This window comes from Cebidichthys violaceus, unplaced genomic scaffold, assembly GCF_023349555.1.
Source record: "Cebidichthys violaceus isolate CVI_PGR_0920_01 unplaced genomic scaffold, fCebVio1.0.p SCAF_22, whole genome shotgun sequence".
Taxonomy (NCBI): Eukaryota; Metazoa; Chordata; class Actinopteri; order Perciformes; family Stichaeidae; genus Cebidichthys; species Cebidichthys violaceus.
Genome location: NW_027176395.1, coordinates 11,312,246 through 11,329,678, shown reverse-complemented (window position 1 = coordinate 11,329,678; position 17,433 = coordinate 11,312,246). Strand labels below are relative to the sequence as shown.

The window sequence follows — 17,433 nt, the reverse complement described above, 5'->3', positions numbered from 1 at the left end:
ACTGACCATCTACTGTCGTCCCCTTCAGTTTGTATGGACTTACTCTTTGTGTTGGAAAGACAAGACTTACAAAAGAAACACTTGTATGTATGTTTTAATGTCAAATTGCTACTATTCACAAAGAAGATGTAATTGACAAATGATACATAATGTGATTTTAATTGCAGTTAAAGAGCAGTTGCAGTAGTAATGGTTCAGGGGATAAATCTTATTCAACTATTTACAACAATATTATTTTTTAAAAATGACTTGATAACGTCTGTTCGCAACATCACTGAGAGACATTTGTCAGTTGCTGTTATCAAATGATTTATAGGTTCAAGTATTTAGTGTTGCCATTCTCAAAGTAGAACACCCCCCCCCCCCCCCCCCCCCCACACACACACACACACACACACACACACACACACACACATCATCATGCACATTTCATTCAAGGACTATTAGATAAACATACAGTGCTCTCATCACTGAGATATTCCAACAAATATTCATCTATTGTCACTATAAATCTAAAAGCCTTCTGTTATTCTAGCAACAATATCTTTTTTTTTAACTAAAATTCTTCAAATCTCAAAATAAATATTCAAAGACAGTCCACTGCCATTTTGGGAACAAAACATACAGCTACAACAGTGATAAAGGAGCATCACCATAAACTCAAGCTGTTACAGTCAGTTACAGAAGCCTGAGCTCACTGTGAACTGCAGAGGGTCTTATGCACCATCTACTGTATGGACTAATAAAGAGTTTGTTTCTATTATTCTAATAAAAAAGATAAGGGGATTTACTTTTGAGTAGACTTGGGATTAGTGCCATGAGCTCTAATAACCGTCTTCTATGCGGCATATGGAGCAAAATTTAAAGAGCCGTTAGTAAACAACAGCTGGTGCAAGCCAAAAAATAACGTACCAGTTTACATCTGAGATCATCTGCCCAAACATGTGACGCCATCTGCATTCATTTAGAGTGTAATCACATGATGTGCAGATATAATCCAATATGTAAATGTTTCATTTCAGTGTTACACTTGATATCAACACAACAACGTTAACAATAACATTCAGGTTTTCAAATTAACCTGTAAATAGCTGATTCTCGCAGCTCACGTCATCATCTTTCATACTATACTCTTCAGAGATTTCGAACATGTGACTTGGATTTAATTTTTAACCAATACTAGTATTCGAAATCAATCTGAAATCATGTAACCCATACTGTACATCACAGCCCAGGATATTCGTAAAATGTAATATAAATCCTGTTACCTTCTGTATATACAGTAAATGGGATGTAATATTATAAGATATGCATTAATATCATGTTATATTTGTTAAGAACCTGTTCAAAAGGTTACTACAATATATCGTGTTTCTACATGTTTGCACACAGTTTTTGGTCTATCAAGGAATTGCTGTTAGCCACATCCCTTTTGAGTGACAAAAATCCATCACATGTGCCTTACTGTTAATGTTCCAGCTTGTAAAACATCTTTGATACAGTGCAAGAAAAGTGTTATACTCACCCTCTCATTGACTAAAACAAGTTGCATCAAATTCAAATGCCTTAAGTAGAAGAATTGAAACAGAGTGAGCAGTTGGAAAAAGGCATTTCCAACATGTCGTCATTTATTCATTCTCATAGTACAGGCAATGCTTGTTTTTAGCGCCAATGTCAAAATGAGGAGCTGCACATGCCAGCAGTTAAATAAGACTTTAAAGGTAGTGTTTCATCTGTACGTTTGGGAGCTCTCATATACAGTGCGTGGTCATTCCTTTTGACACATAACAGACAGTAGACAAAAACAGAAAAACACTTTCCTTTCATTAAATAGAGGAATATGTGTGAAAAACAAGGTTTCCTCGAAATTACTGAAATAATATCAAGAATTATGGAATAATGCACAAACACTATAAATGCCCAATTGTAGATCCAAGGGCTTTAAAAGCAGGATAAGTTAAGCATTAAAAAATATGGCCATCTACAATGCAATGAAGGAAAATGCTGAAATTACACATGGTGCATAAAAATGTATGTACGATCACTGTACTAACCACTTTTCAAGTAAATGTGGGAATTGAACCTCTGTCCGCCTTGAATCTGCATTTGTGGCCGTTTTTGTACCCTGTTTACAGCAGTATGTTCCTTCTTTAAAAAAAATGCATGTGTTGCTGTGAGCATCTACATGAATGATCCACCGAGGTAATATACTATGTTGTTCCATCATTCTCAAGATATCCACCTTTCAAAACAATTGAACACAAAAAATAAATAACAAATTGGAAAGGAATGACACTGGCTGCATGTATTTGGTATGAGAGCTCAACCAAATCTGGAAGTAAAAGAAAATCGGACCGTCACATTAAATCCCCCATCATCATCTTTTGCTGTCCAGGGGTTTTCTCATGAAAACCAGCAGTGAACAGCAGGCTGCGTTTCAGCAGCTCAGGGCATGACCTGACCTCGTCATTATCAGTAAAATTGACTAAATTGTAAACCTCAGACTGGATTCAGACTGAAGCTTCAAATCTGTAGCGGTGAGAAGGCGTAGAAAGGAAATTGGGCCTCGTCCTCGTCCACAAAGAAACACTGGAAGTAGGGCTCTTCTGTGGAGGACAGAACAATACAGTTCAGTACACTGTGTTCCTCGCCTCTCTCTGGCATCCTGGAAGTAGACCGTACATGCAATTTGCACACTTGTGTGATATTTCGGTTGTGAGAGGCGACTTCGTACTTACCTTCAATTTGAAAGCTGTCTGATACAGAAGGCTCAGCTATCAAAATAAGAAGTAAATGTTAATCATAAAACAATACAGGGATATATTACTCTAAATTACTGCTTTCCTATACAGTAGACTACCTTTTAATTTCTCCTCCGTGGCAACTTTCTTCTCAACAGATCTTTCTACAACAAAAAGAGTATTTTTTGGGTTCATATAAAGTTAGAAGATTCAGAATTGAGTTGCTTAACAAACAGTTTTACCTTTCTTTGCTGGCTCCTGTATCTCTTTAAGAACTCTGTCCTCTGTAAATAGACAATACACCAGATTAATAATAATTATTAGTCAAAGAAAACCACTTCCCGCAGAATAGACAACAACTGCTGTACTGTACCTTTAGCTTTCTCTTCTTTGGTTGCCCTCTTCTCAACAGTTTTTTCTAAAATAAATAAATAATAGTTATTTTTGTCTCCAGTGTACAGTAGGCTAGCAGGTGTACTATAAACGGTCACAAAGGCAGTTTCTTAACAATCAAGATACCTTTTTTTAGAGGCTCTGGTTTTTCTTTACGAACTCTGACCTCTGCAATAAATCACAAAGTTTCCATAATTTTCCAGCATATCGTAGATGTATTGAAGTATTCAAACACTACTTAAAGCTGGTTGTATGCTGTACCTTTCTTTGGTGCAGTGGGTTTGACTTTTTCTTTTAGAACCTCATACGCTGTTTCACAAATATGAAACGAACACAAGTAGGCAAGAAATGGACAATTACAACATAGTTTCATTGCCAGGCACAAAAAAAGTAATTTTTTTTGTTTAATTTTACAGCTCCGTGAAAGTTAAAGGGCCTTTCTTTCTTGCCTGTGTAAGCCAGGTTAGCATATATGCATGTTTTTCTAGTTCCAGAATGACATTGGCTGTGGCTCATTTATTTCAAACGTATATGTTGTTATGGAAGGACATGTTTAAGGTCCAATGGCAAAGCAAACAGTGAGAACATCAGCACCAAGAGACTTCTTAGGATTGTTAAAGCTACCAGCATGCGTGTTCAGTAAGATACTGGATAATATTGCTCAACTATACACTTGTTGTCTATAAACCTACGATGTATCATGTATGGTTTATAGACAAACTATCTGTATCGTAGTATTCTGTAAATAATTGTCTATAAACCTATAGCAAAATAGTTTCTTGCTGAATACAAATTTGTACAAATCTTAATTTTAGATGTTTTCTATAAAGGACTCATAGACATTTTCACATTCAGCAGGAAAATATTCTCAGCCTTCAGATTACATGTTGTAGTCTGAATACCACGAAGGTAACGTAGTTGCATAAAGAGCTGCGTCTAATGAAGCACCACAAATGTACCTTTCTTCACACGGGCTAGTTTGGCCTTTTCCCTTGAAATGGCTGCATCATAAGGAAGGAAATGCAATTGATTCAGTTCTTTTATGTGTGGAAGTATTTCTGGCGGTAGAGTTGCAGCACATACAGTATAATAGACTGATAACGTAGCCTCAAATACATATCTAATTGACTCCTGGCTTGTTCCATAATTAATTGATCTAAATAACTGTGAAATAATATACAATTGTCATTGTACTAAACACTTTACCTTTCTTCACTGCAGCAAGTTTGTCCTTTTCTTTAGAAGTCTCCAGTTCTGCAAAAGGGAAACTACAAGGTCAGGTGGGACACAGAACTTGAGAGCGGAAGCCACTATTTTCCAACAATGCATATTGCAGCTGTGGCCACATCATTGCAACAACAAGATGAATTTAATCTCTAAAAGCAGCTTGCAGAGCATGAGGGATCTACAACTAGAAAGCAGTAATTAGTTTTAAAAAGTGCATCTCTGTTGAACAGATACATATTGATTTGTACCTTTTTGTCACTTAACTATTGTTGGTTTGTCCACTTTTGATGCTTCTAGTTCGATGCAATGTCTATTTCATATTCTCTGCATTTATTATCTATTTTTGCATTTATTCTCTGCATTTAGAAATGCAGAGAATGAAGCGTCCAGATACGTTCCACACATCTCAACGTTTATAGCACATTGTTCATTTTTGATGGGTTGGTGGCGTTTGCTGTGGAATCTCAGCTCTTTATTGTTTTAAAATCTAAGAGCGTTGAGTTATAAAAGCCTAAGAACATCTGTGTATGCAATGCTTTGCAGAACTACACCTGTCTAAACAAGCAGTCAGTATTCCTCAGAATCACTGTATAGAAACAACAGTTTGCCTATTGTGCTCATGCAGTGAAATCACTTTCCATTTATGATACATAATGTTGATTTATTGTGGATCTCATAGGCAAAATGCTTGTTTCTCTCCTGGGCAATCCAATCAAAGCTTTTACACAATAAATTGACCTACACTGACTAGATTGCTATAATTATAATGTCACATATGGATTACTGCTCCAACTGAAGCACGACTAATGTACCTTTCTTTACATGGACTGGTTTGGCCTTTTTCCTCAGCAATGCTGGGAGAAAAGGTAATTAATGCATGTTTATTTGTGACAATACTCTGTAATTACAGCTTATTGAAGAAAAATGCTATTTTTTTATAGTACATTTGTCACCAAACATGACCGTGGTACCTTTTGGTTTGACTTTCCCCTTTGGCATTGTAGGCTCTGAGTATATAAGAATGTAAGCATTTGTTGATACTCAGTAAGCTTTGTCATCTGTTATGGTTACTGAAGTAACACAACAGTAATACATAATTAGTTGTCTAATTATTTGATACCAAACACAGAAAATCCAGTGCAGGCTACCTTTCTTCTTTAGGAGTGATTTGACCTGTTCCTTCTTTGTGTCATCCTCAGTTTTAGAAGGAGCTAATTCATAAATGAAAAAAACAAACTATTTTTAAATTGTGACTTTTCACAATTTAAAAATAAATATAAAATACTGTGTCTTGTCTATGATTTTTTTTGTTGACACTTACCTTTCTTCTCATGAGCTGGCTTAGGCTTCTCCTTTGTTACCTCAGGTGCTGAGTGTAATGAAAATGATTTGTGTTAAGGATCGTTAAGCTTTTGCCAAATAATGATGGATTGTATCGGCATTACCTTTTTTGACAAGAACTGTCTTGGTCTTAGGTTCTAAAGAGAAAGAAGAAGAAAAATAAAATAAGTGGCGTGATTAAACTTGCTTTTCGACAGATGTTCTTAAACTACACCACATTTCTTAACAATTTGATTTAAGATGTCTGCTTTTTCTGGAAATCTTGCTTTTATTTTACATTCTCTTAATCTGAAAAGTGGAAAATGCAGCCACACTATGTGCAACTAATCAGCACCTTTCTGTGAGGTTTTTGCCTTTGCCTTTTCTTTTACAACAGCTTCTATATTAAAAAGAAAGGAGGAGAAATGTCACAATAAATCTATTTGAAAAGCTACAAGCCTAGAAAACTGATCACACACAATGCATCTTGGATAAAGCATGTCATCTCTGCAGTGTGAAAAACATGCATCTCCAAAATATCATTTTCAATATATCTTTTTTTTGTGGAAATCACAATTCATTAGAATAAACTTGTAAGCCAACATTGAAGCATGTACATTTTCAAGTCATGTTTAACCATGAAAAGTGACCAAATTGACAATGATGAAAATTACATAAAATCAGTTTTCACATAACACTAACGTACCAACATATTTATGTCAGTTTCCTCAACAAATTATATCAATGATGATATTACTGTTCTGAGTCATTATGTGGAAATAAAGCACGGAGTCTGTATGAGCATTTCATCAGCAGCCACATATACTAATAGCTACAAAAGAACTACAGAAACACACGTCTGCTGCATACCTTTCTTCTTTTCAGCAGATTTAGGTTTAGCTTTGATAACAGGTGCTAGAGAAATACACGGCCCGATTAATTCCAATGTGTACAGTTCAGTGAAACAACAAAGTAAACTGATTAAAAACAAAAGAGAGATGAATGCATTGGGAAATGAATGGAGAAAAACAAACCTTTTGTGGGAGTCACTGGCTCGGCCTTCTTCTCCTTGAGAACCTCAGCTTCTAAAGCAAATAACAACAAAAATATAAAAGTTGTTAATGTGATTATAGCTCATTTCAAAATAAAAAAACTACTTAGTAAATAATATTATAGTAATTTTTTCACATTTCATATAAATTAGGTATGATATGAATATGATTATATTTGTTTGATAAAACTAATTTAATCTCTGTCACTACCTTTTTTGGTTGGTGCTGGTTTAACTTTCTCTTTTGGAGTTACAGGCACTATGAAAAAGAAAATATTGTGTGAAAAGATACCGTTAAATAAAAAGATGAAAATGGAAAGCACCAGTTTATTTTAAATTCAAAACTCATAAATGGATGTTGAGCAGTTAGCACTTTAAATAATAAAAGGCATAGTGGAATTAGTGTGTAAACAAAAAGATATACCTTTCTTTAGTGGCACAACCTTCACTTTCTCCTTTGTTATTGAAACATTTTTGTGCGGTACTTCTGCTGCTGTGAGAAAAAAAGTGAATGAGTAGGAAAACTAATTGCTTTATTATTTAAACATAAACATTAATGTTGATTAGCGTCCTCTTACCTTTGACTACTGGGACTGGTTTTGTCTTGAGTGGAGCAGGTTCTGTGTCAGAACATTTTAGGTTTGTCATTCCAGAAAATAAGATGAAAAATGATAAAGCTAAATACAAGCATGTGCCTCACCTCTCTTTGTTAGAACTGGTTTAGGCTTCTGTTTTGAAACGTCAGCCGCTAAAGAAAACATATTTATTAATCAAACAAACCTTGATGACAAATATTTTGGTGATATATAATGTTTAAAATGTGCCTTACCTGTCTTTGCAGAAAATGCTTTGACTTTCTCTGTGGGTGCCTTGACTTCTGAAAACAAATAAATAAGTGTAGGCTTAGGCTCATAGACTCAACCCACTAAAACATGGAAAAATCTGAATCTGATAAAACATATAAAAGAAAAGTAATTTACCTTTTTTCATAGGAACTATTTTGACTCTCTGTTTCACCAAAGAGGCATTTCTGGGAGTGCCCTCTTGTTCTGTCAGCAGCAAAACTTTGCTTACAAATATTGTATTGTCATGAAAACTGTTCATGTAACATAATAGTATTTTGAGCCATGCTTGTAGGCTTCATGGATGGCTTAGTATTACCTGGTTTTACAGGTGTAGGTTTGAGTTTTTCCTTTGGTTCCTTCTTGGGCTCCTTACGAGCTGCCACTGGTGGAATTGATAAAGATCAGTATTTATTATGTGACACTTTCCTTGGATATGTAACTTTTTATGTGTAAAACACATAAAAAGTCAGTTTACAAAAAATATGCATTATATCTGGAATATGGTTACGTTTAATTGTCGTATTGGTTGGATTCATTATTGAGATATTAGGTTATTTAAGATACTTTTACAAATACATTCTGTATACCTTTCATTGCAGGTTGTGGTTTGGCTTTCACCTTAGAAACTTTAGGAACCTCTGTTATTGGGGAATATTTAAAAATATCATTCATTAGCTCATCTTAGCTTCACATTAAACATGTAATGGTAGCACTTTATGCAGACAGTAATTCTAGTTGACTGTACGAGTCAAGGACAACGCTCTGTTAAAATATGGTTGGATTTGATACTTGATATGTCAGATTGATACATATCAAGTTGTTTTGTTCATGACCTCACATACACTAGCTTAAAGTTAACATGTGGTTACAGTCACTCTGTTACTTACCTGTCTTTGTAACATTCATGTGCTCCTTTTTCAGAACAGGAACTGTCTGTTTTTTTGCAGCTTTCAGCATCTTTACTGCCCTTTTGGGTTCATCAGCTGAAATGAACAGCAGAAAATGATGCTACAATTTCAGGTACTATTTCATTTTTATTTAATTTCACATGGTATTGCAGGTGAAGTCTGTCGTATCTCGCAATGTAGCTGAAAGAATGTATGAAAATATATACAACAGATTATGTGATTATAATGTGATTTTTGTGGAAGAAACAGATTGTTTTAAGCCGTTTGAACAAGTGACCAATACTATTGTTTTCGGGTGAGGAAAGTCTCTCTTTTCAGTGCATTTAAACAACTGGGCTACTGCAAAATTCATCAAATACTAACCACAAGTGTAAAATATCACTTTTACCAGATCTTTTACATACTGTATTATCTCACCTGCTTTTGTAATGTTAAGATGTTCCTTCTTCAGGACAGAAGAAACCTCCTTCTTGACTACTTTAATCCTCCTTGCAGCCTTTTTGGGTCCAGCATCTGTAAAAAACAGAAAGAAAATTTAATTATTTCATTTAAATTATACTGAGGAGAGAAATATAGCCTTCATTGAACAAAAGAAACATATAAATCAATTTAGCCTTCTTTAGGCTCCAGTCAAGCCTCTCTTATGGACTCTATATGAGTAAGTACTTTTAAAGTACACCTAAAGTTTTCAAATATTGTATAGTCATGAAAACTGTTCATGTGTGACAACAGTATTTTGAGCCATGCTAGCAGTATGGCTCTATGGATGGATTTGCATTACCTGGTATTACAGGTTTAGGTTTGATTTTTTCCTTTGGTTCCTTCTTGGGCTCCTTGAGAACATCCACTGGTGGAAAATATGACATCAAAAAGCCTTAAAGATTTAGCTTTTTATTAAGATCAGTATTTATTATATGACATTTTATTGGATTGTATAACTGTTTTTGTGTGGAACACACAAAACGTTTTATGTGTTATGTTAGCAAACATGAAAAGCGTAATTCTTTTGTGTATTTTCATCCTTGAAAAGTCTGATAAAAAATTGGTAAGATATTGGAGCATCTGCACAGCTAAATAACAAATTACAAATGAATCGACAATTGACACCAAAGAATACAAGCATGTTCTTACCTTTCTTTGCAGGTTCTGGTTTGGCTTTCACCTTAGGAGCTTCAGGAACCTCTGTTATTGGGGAATGTTCAAAATATATTTCATAAACTCATCTTAGTTTCACATTAAACATGTAATGGTAGCACGTTATGTAATACTTCTTAAATAAGGACAATAATATAAAAGATAGTGAAATTTTATCTTTCACTTGATATTTTAAAGCTTGCCTATTGTTTGTGATACTCAAAGTCACAATGCAGCTTAAAGTTGACATATGATTACACTGACTGAACAAAGGAAACACATCAATCTATCTAGCCTTCTTTAGGCTCTAGTCAGGCCTCTCTTTGGGACTTTCTATGAGTAAGCATTTGTAATTTACAACTAATGTTTACACATATTGTATTGTCATGAAAACTGTTCATGTATCATAATAGTATTTTGAGCCATGCTTGTAGGCTTCATGGATGGCTTAGTATTACCTGGTTTTACAGGTGTAGGTTTGAGTTTTTCCTTTGGTTCCTTCTTGGGCTCCTTACGAGCTGCCACTGGTGGAATTGATAAAGATCAGTATTTATTATGTGACACTTTCCTTGGATATGTAACTTTTTATGTGTAAAACACATAAAAAGTCAGTTTACAAAAAATATGCATTATATCTGGAATATGGTTACGTTTATTTGTCGTATTGGTTGGATTGATTATTGAGATATTAGGTTATTGAGCAACTAAACTGAAAACATCAGATTTAAGATACTTTTACAAATACATTCTGTATACCTTTCATTGCAGGTTGTGGTTTGGCTTTCACCTTAGAAACTTCAGGAACCTCTGTTATTGGGGAATATTTAAAAATATCATTCATTAGCTCATCTTAGCTTCACATTAAACATGTAATGGTAGCACTTTATGCAGACAGTAATTCTAGTTGACTGTACGAGTCAAGGACAACGCTCTGTTAAAATATGGTTGGATTTGATACTTGATATGTCAGATTGATACATATCAAGTTGTTTTGTTCATGACCTCACATACACTAGCTTAAAGTTAACATGTGGTTACAGTCACTCTGTTACTTACCTGTCTTTGTAACATTCATGTGCTCCTTTTTCAGAACAGGAACTGTCTGTTTTTTTGCAGCTTTCAGCATCTTTACTGCCCTTTTGGGTTCATCAGCTGAAATGAACAGCAGAAAATGATGCTACAATTTCAGGTACTATTTCATTTTTATTTAATTTCACATGGTATTGCAGGTGAAGTCTGTCGTATCTCGCAATGTAGCTGAAAGAATGTATGAAAATATATACAACAGATTATGTGATTATAATGTGATTTTTGTGGAAGAAACAGATTGTTTTAAGCCGTTTGAACAAGTGACCAATACTATTGTTTTCGGGTGAGGAAAGTCTCTATTTTCAGTGCATTTAAACAACTGGGCTACTGCAAAATTCATCAAATACTAACCACAAGTGTAAAATATCACTTTTACCAGATCTTTTACATACTGTATTATCTCACCTGCTTTTGTAATGTTAAGATGTTCCTTCTTCAGGACAGAAGAAACCTCCTTCTTGACTACTTTAATCCTCCTTGCAGCCTTTTTGGGTCCAGCATCTGTAAAAAACAGAAAGAAAATTTAATTATTTCATTTAAATTATACTGAGGAGAGAAATATAGCCTTCATTGAACAAAAGAAACATATAAATCAATTTAGCCTTCTTTAGGCTCCAGTCAAGCCTCTCTTATGGACTCTATATGAGTAAGTACTTTTAAAGTACACCTAAAGTTTTCAAATATTGTATAGTCATGAAAACTGTTCATGTGTGACAACAGTATTTTGAGCCATGCTAGCAGTATGGCTCTATGGATGGATTTGCATTACCTGGTATTACAGGTTTAGGTTTGATTTTTTCCTTTGGTTCCTTCTTGGGCTCCTTGAGAACATCCACTGGTGGAAAATATGACATCAAAAAGCCTTAAAGATTTAGCTTTTTATTAAGATCAGTATTTATTATATGACATTTTATTGGATTGTATAACTGTTTTTGTGTGGAACACACAAAACGTTTTATGTGTTATGTTAGCAAACATGAAAAGCGTAATTCTTTTGTGTATTTTCATCCTTGAAAAGTCTGATAAAAAATTGGTAAGATATTGGAGCATCTGCACAGCTAAATAACAAATTACAAATGAATCGACAATTGACACCAAAGAATACAAGCATGTTCTTACCTTTCTTTGCAGGTTCTGGTTTGGCTTTCACCTTAGGAGCTTCAGGAACCTCTGTTATTGGGGAATGTTCAAAATATATTTCATAAACTCATCTTAGTTTCACATTAAACATGTAATGGTAGCACGTTATGTAATACTTCTTAAATAAGGACAATAATATAAAAGATAGTGAAATTTTATCTTTCACTTGATATTTTAAAGCTTGCCTATTGTTTGTGATACTCAAAGTCACAATGCAGCTTAAAGTTGACATATGATTACACTGACTGAACAAAGGAAACACATCAATCTATCTAGCCTTCTTTAGGCTCCAGTCAGGCCTCTCTTTGGGACTTTCTATGAGTAAGCATTTGTAATTTACAACTAATGTTTACACATATTGTATTGTCATGAAAACTGTTCATGTATCATAATAGTATTTTGAGCCATGCTTGTAGGCTTCATGGATGGCTTAGTATTACCTGGTTTTACAGGTGTAGGTTTGAGTTTTTCCTTTGGTTCCTTCTTGGGCTCCTTACGAGCTGCCACTGGTGGAATTGATAAAGATCAGTATTTATTATGTGACACTTTCCTTGGATATGTAACTTTTTATGTGTAAAACACATAAAAAGTCAGTTTACAAAAAATATGCATTATATCTGGAATATGGTTACGTTTAATTGTCGTATTGGTTGGATTGATTATTGAGATATTAGGTTATTGAGCAACTAAACTGAAAACATCAGATTTAAGATACTTTTACAAATACATTCTGTATACCTTTCATTGCAGGTTGTGGTTTGGCTTTCACCTTAGAAACTTCAGGAACCTCTGTTATTGGGGAATATTTAAAAATATCATTCATTAGCTCATCTTAGCTTCACATTAAACATGTAATGGTAGCACTTTATGCAGACAGTAATTCTAGTTGACTGTACGAGTCAAGGACAACGCTCTGTTAAAATATGGTTGGATTTGATACTTGATATGTCAGATTGATACATATCAAGTTGTTTTGTTCATGACCTCACATACACTAGCTTAAAGTTAACATGTGGTTACAGTCACTCTGTTACTTACCTGTCTTTGTAACATTCATGTGCTCCTTTTTCAGAACAGGAACTGTCTGTTTTTTTGCAGCTTTCAGCATCTTTACTGCCCTTTTGGGTTCATCAGCTGAAATGAACAGCAGAAAATGATGCTACAATTTCAGGTACTATTTCATTTTTATTTAATTTCACATGGTATTGCAGGTGAAGTCTGTCGTATCTCGCAATGTAGCTGAAAGAATGTATGAAAATATATACAACAGATTATGTGATTATAATGTGATTTTTGTGGAAGACTATTTGAGAAACAAGTGACCAATACTATTGTTTTCAGGTGAGGACAGTCTCTCTTTTCAGTGCATTTAAACAACTGGGCCACTGCAAAATGCATCAAATACTAACCACAAGTATGTTTTATGTTAGCAAACATGAAAAGCGTAATTTTTGTGTGTATTTTCATCCTTGAAAAGTCTGATAAAAAATTGGTAAGATATTGGAGCATCTGCACAGCTAAATAACAAATTACAAATGAATCGACAATTGACACCAAAGAATACAAGCATGTTCTTACCTTTCTTTGCAGGTTCTGGTTTGGCTTTCACCTTAGGAGCTTCAGGAACCTCTGTTATTGGGGAATGTTCAAAATATATTTCATAAACTCATCTTAGTTTCACATTAAACATGTAATGGTAGCACGTTATGTAATACTTCTTTTTAAATAAGGACAATAATATAAAAGATAGTGAAATTTTATCTTTCACTTGATATTTTAAAGCTTGCCTATTGTTTGTGATACTCAAAGTCACAATGCAGCTTAAAGTTGACATATGGTTACACTGACTGAACAAAGGAAACACATCAATCTATCTAGCCTTCTTTAGGCTCCAGTCAGGCCTCTCTTTGGGACTTTCTATGAGTAAGCATTTGTAATTTACAACTAATGTTTACACATATTGTATTGTCATGAAAACTGTTCATGTATCATAATAGTATTTTGAGCCATGCTTGTAGGCTTCATGGATGGCTTAGTATTACCTGGTTTTACAGGTGTAGGTTTGAGTTTTTCCTTTGGTTCCTTCTTGGGCTCCTTACGAGCTGCCACTGGTGGAAAATATGACATCAAAAAGCCTTTAAGATTTATATTTATATAAAGATCAGTATTTATTATGTAACACCTTCCTTAAAGATATATCTTTTTATGTTCTTTACACATAAATAGTTAGTTAAGTATACACAATTATTAAAATATCTTGAATTCTCTGATTAAAGATTGGTGAGATATGAAGTTATGGAGCATTTATACAGCTAAACGTCAGATTCAACTTTTACAAATGAATTGACAATTGACACAAATGAATAAAAGTTTGCTTTTACCTTTCATTGCAGGTTCTGGTTTGGCTTTCACCTTAGAAACTTCAAGAACCTCTATTATTGGGGAATATTTAAAAATATCATTCATTAACTCATCTTAGCTTCACATTAAACATGTAATGGAAGCACTTAATGCAGATTATAAATTGTCATCCATGAGATGAGGACAACACAAAACAAATGATGATGATTCTGTCAATGGATATGTCAGATTACTACCTATTTCTTTGAACAGCTTAAAAACATTATTTAAGGTCCAATTCCAAAATAAAACAGTCACTAATGAGATTCATATTTTGAATGCATTATAAATATATCATTATTATTATCTAAACAGTAGTTTTAAGTGCTGCTCTTCTCTTAATTCATGGTATTTTAAAGATTGCCTCTTGTTTGCAATACTCACAAAGTCACACTGCAGCTTTAAGTTCACATATTACACTAAATCTGGAATGTTACTTACCTGTCTTTGTAACATTCATGTGCTCCTTTTTCAGGAGAGGAATGGTCTGTTTCTTTGCAGCTTTCAGCACCTTTACTGCCCTCTTGGGTTCATCAGCTGAAATGAACAGCAGAAAGTGACCAACAATGTCATTTTCAGGTGAGGACTGTCTCTCATTTCATTCAATTCAACCAACTGGGTTAATGTGTCACTGAAAAGTTCTTCAAATATTAACAATTTAATATAAAATATCACTGCGACCAGATCTTTTACATAGTGTCTCACCTGCTTTTGTGACATTGAGATGTTCCTTCTTCAGAACAGATGCAACCTCCTTCTTGACTACTTCAAGCTTCCTTGCAGCCTTTTTGGGTCCATCGTCTGAATTTAAAAAGCAAAGCTGATTGAACAGTTTCACATAAAATATACTGAGGAAAGAAATAAAGCCACCTATCAATCTATCTAGCCTTCTTTGGGCTCCAGTCAGGCCTCTCTTTGGGACTTTCTATGAGTAAGCACTTCTAAATTACAACTAATGTTTACAAATATTGTATTGTCATGAAAACTGTTCATGTATCATAATAGTATTTTGAGCCATGCTTGTAGGCTTCATGGATGGCTTAGTATTACCTGGTTTTACAGGTGTAGGTTTGAGTTTTTCCTTTGGTTTCTTCTTGGGCTCCTTACGAGCTGCCACTGGTGGAAAATATGACATCAAAAAGCCTTTAAGATTTATATTTATATAAAGATCAGTATTTATTATGTAACACCTTCTTTAAAGATATATCTTTTTATGTTCTTTACACATAAATAGTTAGTGTAAGTATACAAAAAGATTATAATATCTTGAATTCTCTGATTGAAGATTGGTGAGATATGAAGTTATGGAGCATTTATACAGCTAAACATCAGATTCAACTTTTACAAATGAATTGACAATTGACACAAATGAATAAAAGTTTGCTCTTACCTTTCATTGCAGGTTCTGGTTTGGCTTTCACCTTAGAAACTTCAGGAACCTCTATTATTGGGAAACAATTAAAAATATCATTCATTAACTCATCTTAACTTAACATTAAACATGTAATGGAAGCACTTAATGCAGATTATAAATTGTCATCCATGAGATGAGGACAACACAAAACAAATGATGGTGGATCTGTCAATTGATATGTGAGATTGATACCTATTGCTTTGAACATCCTAAATACATTATTTAAGGTCCAATTCCAAAATTTAACAGTCACTAATGAGATTCATATTTTGAATGTAATATAAATATATCATTATTATTATCTAAACAGTAGTTTTAAGTGCTGCTCTTCTCTTAATTCATGGTATTTTAAAGATTGCCTCTTGTTTGCAATACTCACAAAGTCACACTGCAGCTTTAAATTCACATATTACACTAAATCTGGAATGTTACTTACCTGTCTTTGTAACATTCATGTGCTTCTTTTTCAGGAGAGGAACGGTCTGTTTCTTTGCAGCTTTCAGCACCTTTACTGCCCTCTTGGGTTCATCAGCTGAAATGAACAGCAGAAAGTGACCAACAATGTCATTTTCAGGTGAGGACTGTCTCTCGTTTCATTCCATTCAACCAACTGGGTTAATGTGTCACTGAAAAGTTCTTCAAATACTAACAATTTAATATAAAATATCACTGCGACCAGATCTTTTACATAGTGTCTCACCTGCTTTTGTGACATTGAGATGTTCCTTCTTCAGAACAGATGCAACCTCCTTCTTGACTACTTCAAGCTTCCTTGCAGCCTTTTTGGGTCCATCGTCTGAATTTAAAAAGCAAAGCTGTTTGAACAGTTTCACATAAAATATACTGAGGAAAGAAATAAAGCCACCTATCAATCTATCTAGCCTTCTTTGGGCTCCAGTCAGGCCTCTCTTTGGGACTTTCTATGAGTAAGCACTTCTAAATTACAACTAATGTTTACAAATATTGTATAGTCATGAAAACTGTTCATGTATCATAATAGTATTTTGAGCCATGCTTGTAGGCTTCATGGATGGCTTAGTATTACCTGGTTTTACAGGTGTAGGTTTGAGTTTTTCCTTTGGTTCCTTTTTGGGCTCCTTACGAGCTGCCACTGGTGGAAAATATGACATCAAAAAGCCTTTAAGATTTAGCTTCATACAAAGATCAGTATTTATTATGTGACACCTTCTTTAAAGATATATCTTTTTATGTTCTTTACACATAAATAGTTAGTGTAAGTATACAAAAAGATTATAATATCTTGAATTCTCTGATTAAAGATTGGTGAGATATGAAGTTATGGAGCATTTATACAGCTAAACATCAGATTCAACTTTTACAAATGAATTGACATTTGACACAAACGAATAAAAGTTTGCTCTTACCTTTCATTGCAGGTTGTGGTTTGGCTTTCACCTTAGAAACTTCAGGAACCTCTGTTATTGGGGAATATTTAAAAATATCATTCATTAACTCATCTTAGCTTCACATTAAACATGTTATGGAAGCACTTTATGCTGATTATAAGTCGTCTTCTATGAGATGAGGACAGCACAAAACAAATGATGATGATTCTGTCAATTGATATGTCAGATTACTACCTATTGCTTTGAACATCTTAAATACATTATTTAAGACCCAATTCCAAAGTCACAAATGAGATTCATATTTTAAATGTAATATAAATATATCATTATTATTATCTAAACAGTAGTTTTAACCCTCCTGTCGCGTTCGGGTCAAATCTGACCGATATACAACTTTAATCAAT

General features: G+C 34.1%; 1 protein-coding gene across 20 annotated transcripts in view; it reads right to left on the bottom strand.

Moving 5' to 3' along the window:
- Positions 1-1,590: 1,590 nt before the first annotated feature.
- The window catches only part of si:ch211-266g18.10 (trichohyalin), a 29,822-nt gene continuing 13,979 nt past the window's right edge, over positions 1,591-17,433 (bottom strand). For 3 of the 20 annotated variants that reach the window (XM_068717920.1, XM_068717916.1, XM_068717917.1), the window contains 47 exons: positions 17,048-17,098; positions 16,708-16,773; positions 16,363-16,458; positions 16,099-16,194; positions 15,639-15,689; positions 15,299-15,364; positions 14,954-15,049; positions 14,690-14,785; positions 14,230-14,280; positions 13,891-13,956; positions 13,427-13,477; positions 12,887-12,982; positions 12,587-12,637; positions 12,289-12,354; positions 11,828-11,878; positions 11,478-11,543; positions 11,114-11,209; positions 10,676-10,771; positions 10,376-10,426; positions 10,078-10,143; positions 9,617-9,667; positions 9,267-9,332; positions 8,903-8,998; positions 8,465-8,560; positions 8,165-8,215; positions 7,894-7,959; positions 7,713-7,781; positions 7,562-7,609; positions 7,433-7,480; positions 7,311-7,352; positions 7,157-7,225; positions 6,944-6,991; positions 6,716-6,766; positions 6,552-6,596; positions 6,037-6,081; positions 5,807-5,839; positions 5,683-5,730; positions 5,510-5,572; positions 4,341-4,388; positions 4,094-4,135; positions 3,396-3,443; positions 3,261-3,302; positions 3,115-3,159; positions 2,984-3,025; positions 2,861-2,905; positions 2,739-2,774; positions 1,591-2,606 (listed from right to left, as the gene is read on the bottom strand). In XM_068717920.1, coding sequence (XP_068574021.1) covers positions 2,524-2,606; positions 2,739-2,774; positions 2,861-2,905; positions 2,984-3,025; positions 3,115-3,159; positions 3,261-3,302; positions 3,396-3,443; positions 4,094-4,135; positions 4,341-4,388; positions 5,510-5,572; positions 5,683-5,730; positions 5,807-5,839; positions 6,037-6,081; positions 6,552-6,596; positions 6,716-6,766; positions 6,944-6,991; positions 7,157-7,225; positions 7,311-7,352; positions 7,433-7,480; positions 7,562-7,609; positions 7,713-7,781; positions 7,894-7,959; positions 8,165-8,215; positions 8,465-8,560; positions 8,903-8,998; positions 9,267-9,332; positions 9,617-9,667; positions 10,078-10,143; positions 10,376-10,426; positions 10,676-10,771; positions 11,114-11,209; positions 11,478-11,543; positions 11,828-11,878; positions 12,289-12,354; positions 12,587-12,637; positions 12,887-12,982; positions 13,427-13,477; positions 13,891-13,956; positions 14,230-14,280; positions 14,690-14,785; positions 14,954-15,049; positions 15,299-15,364; positions 15,639-15,689; positions 16,099-16,194; positions 16,363-16,458; positions 16,708-16,773; positions 17,048-17,098 — 2,891 coding nt within the window. In that variant the 3' untranslated portion in view covers positions 1,591-2,523. The remainder of the gene's footprint in view (positions 2,607-2,738; positions 2,775-2,860; positions 2,906-2,983; positions 3,026-3,114; positions 3,160-3,260; positions 3,303-3,395; positions 3,444-4,093; positions 4,136-4,340; positions 4,389-5,509; positions 5,573-5,682; positions 5,731-5,806; positions 5,840-6,036; positions 6,082-6,551; positions 6,597-6,715; positions 6,767-6,943; positions 6,992-7,156; positions 7,226-7,310; positions 7,353-7,432; positions 7,481-7,561; positions 7,610-7,712; positions 7,782-7,893; positions 7,960-8,164; positions 8,216-8,464; positions 8,561-8,902; positions 8,999-9,266; positions 9,333-9,616; positions 9,668-10,077; positions 10,144-10,375; positions 10,427-10,675; positions 10,772-11,113; positions 11,210-11,477; positions 11,544-11,827; positions 11,879-12,288; positions 12,355-12,586; positions 12,638-12,886; positions 12,983-13,426; positions 13,478-13,890; positions 13,957-14,229; positions 14,281-14,689; positions 14,786-14,953; positions 15,050-15,298; positions 15,365-15,638; positions 15,690-16,098; positions 16,195-16,362; positions 16,459-16,707; positions 16,774-17,047; positions 17,099-17,433) is intronic. The other 17 variants (XM_068717900.1, XM_068717905.1, XM_068717901.1 and 14 more) reach the window with 17 other exon arrangements.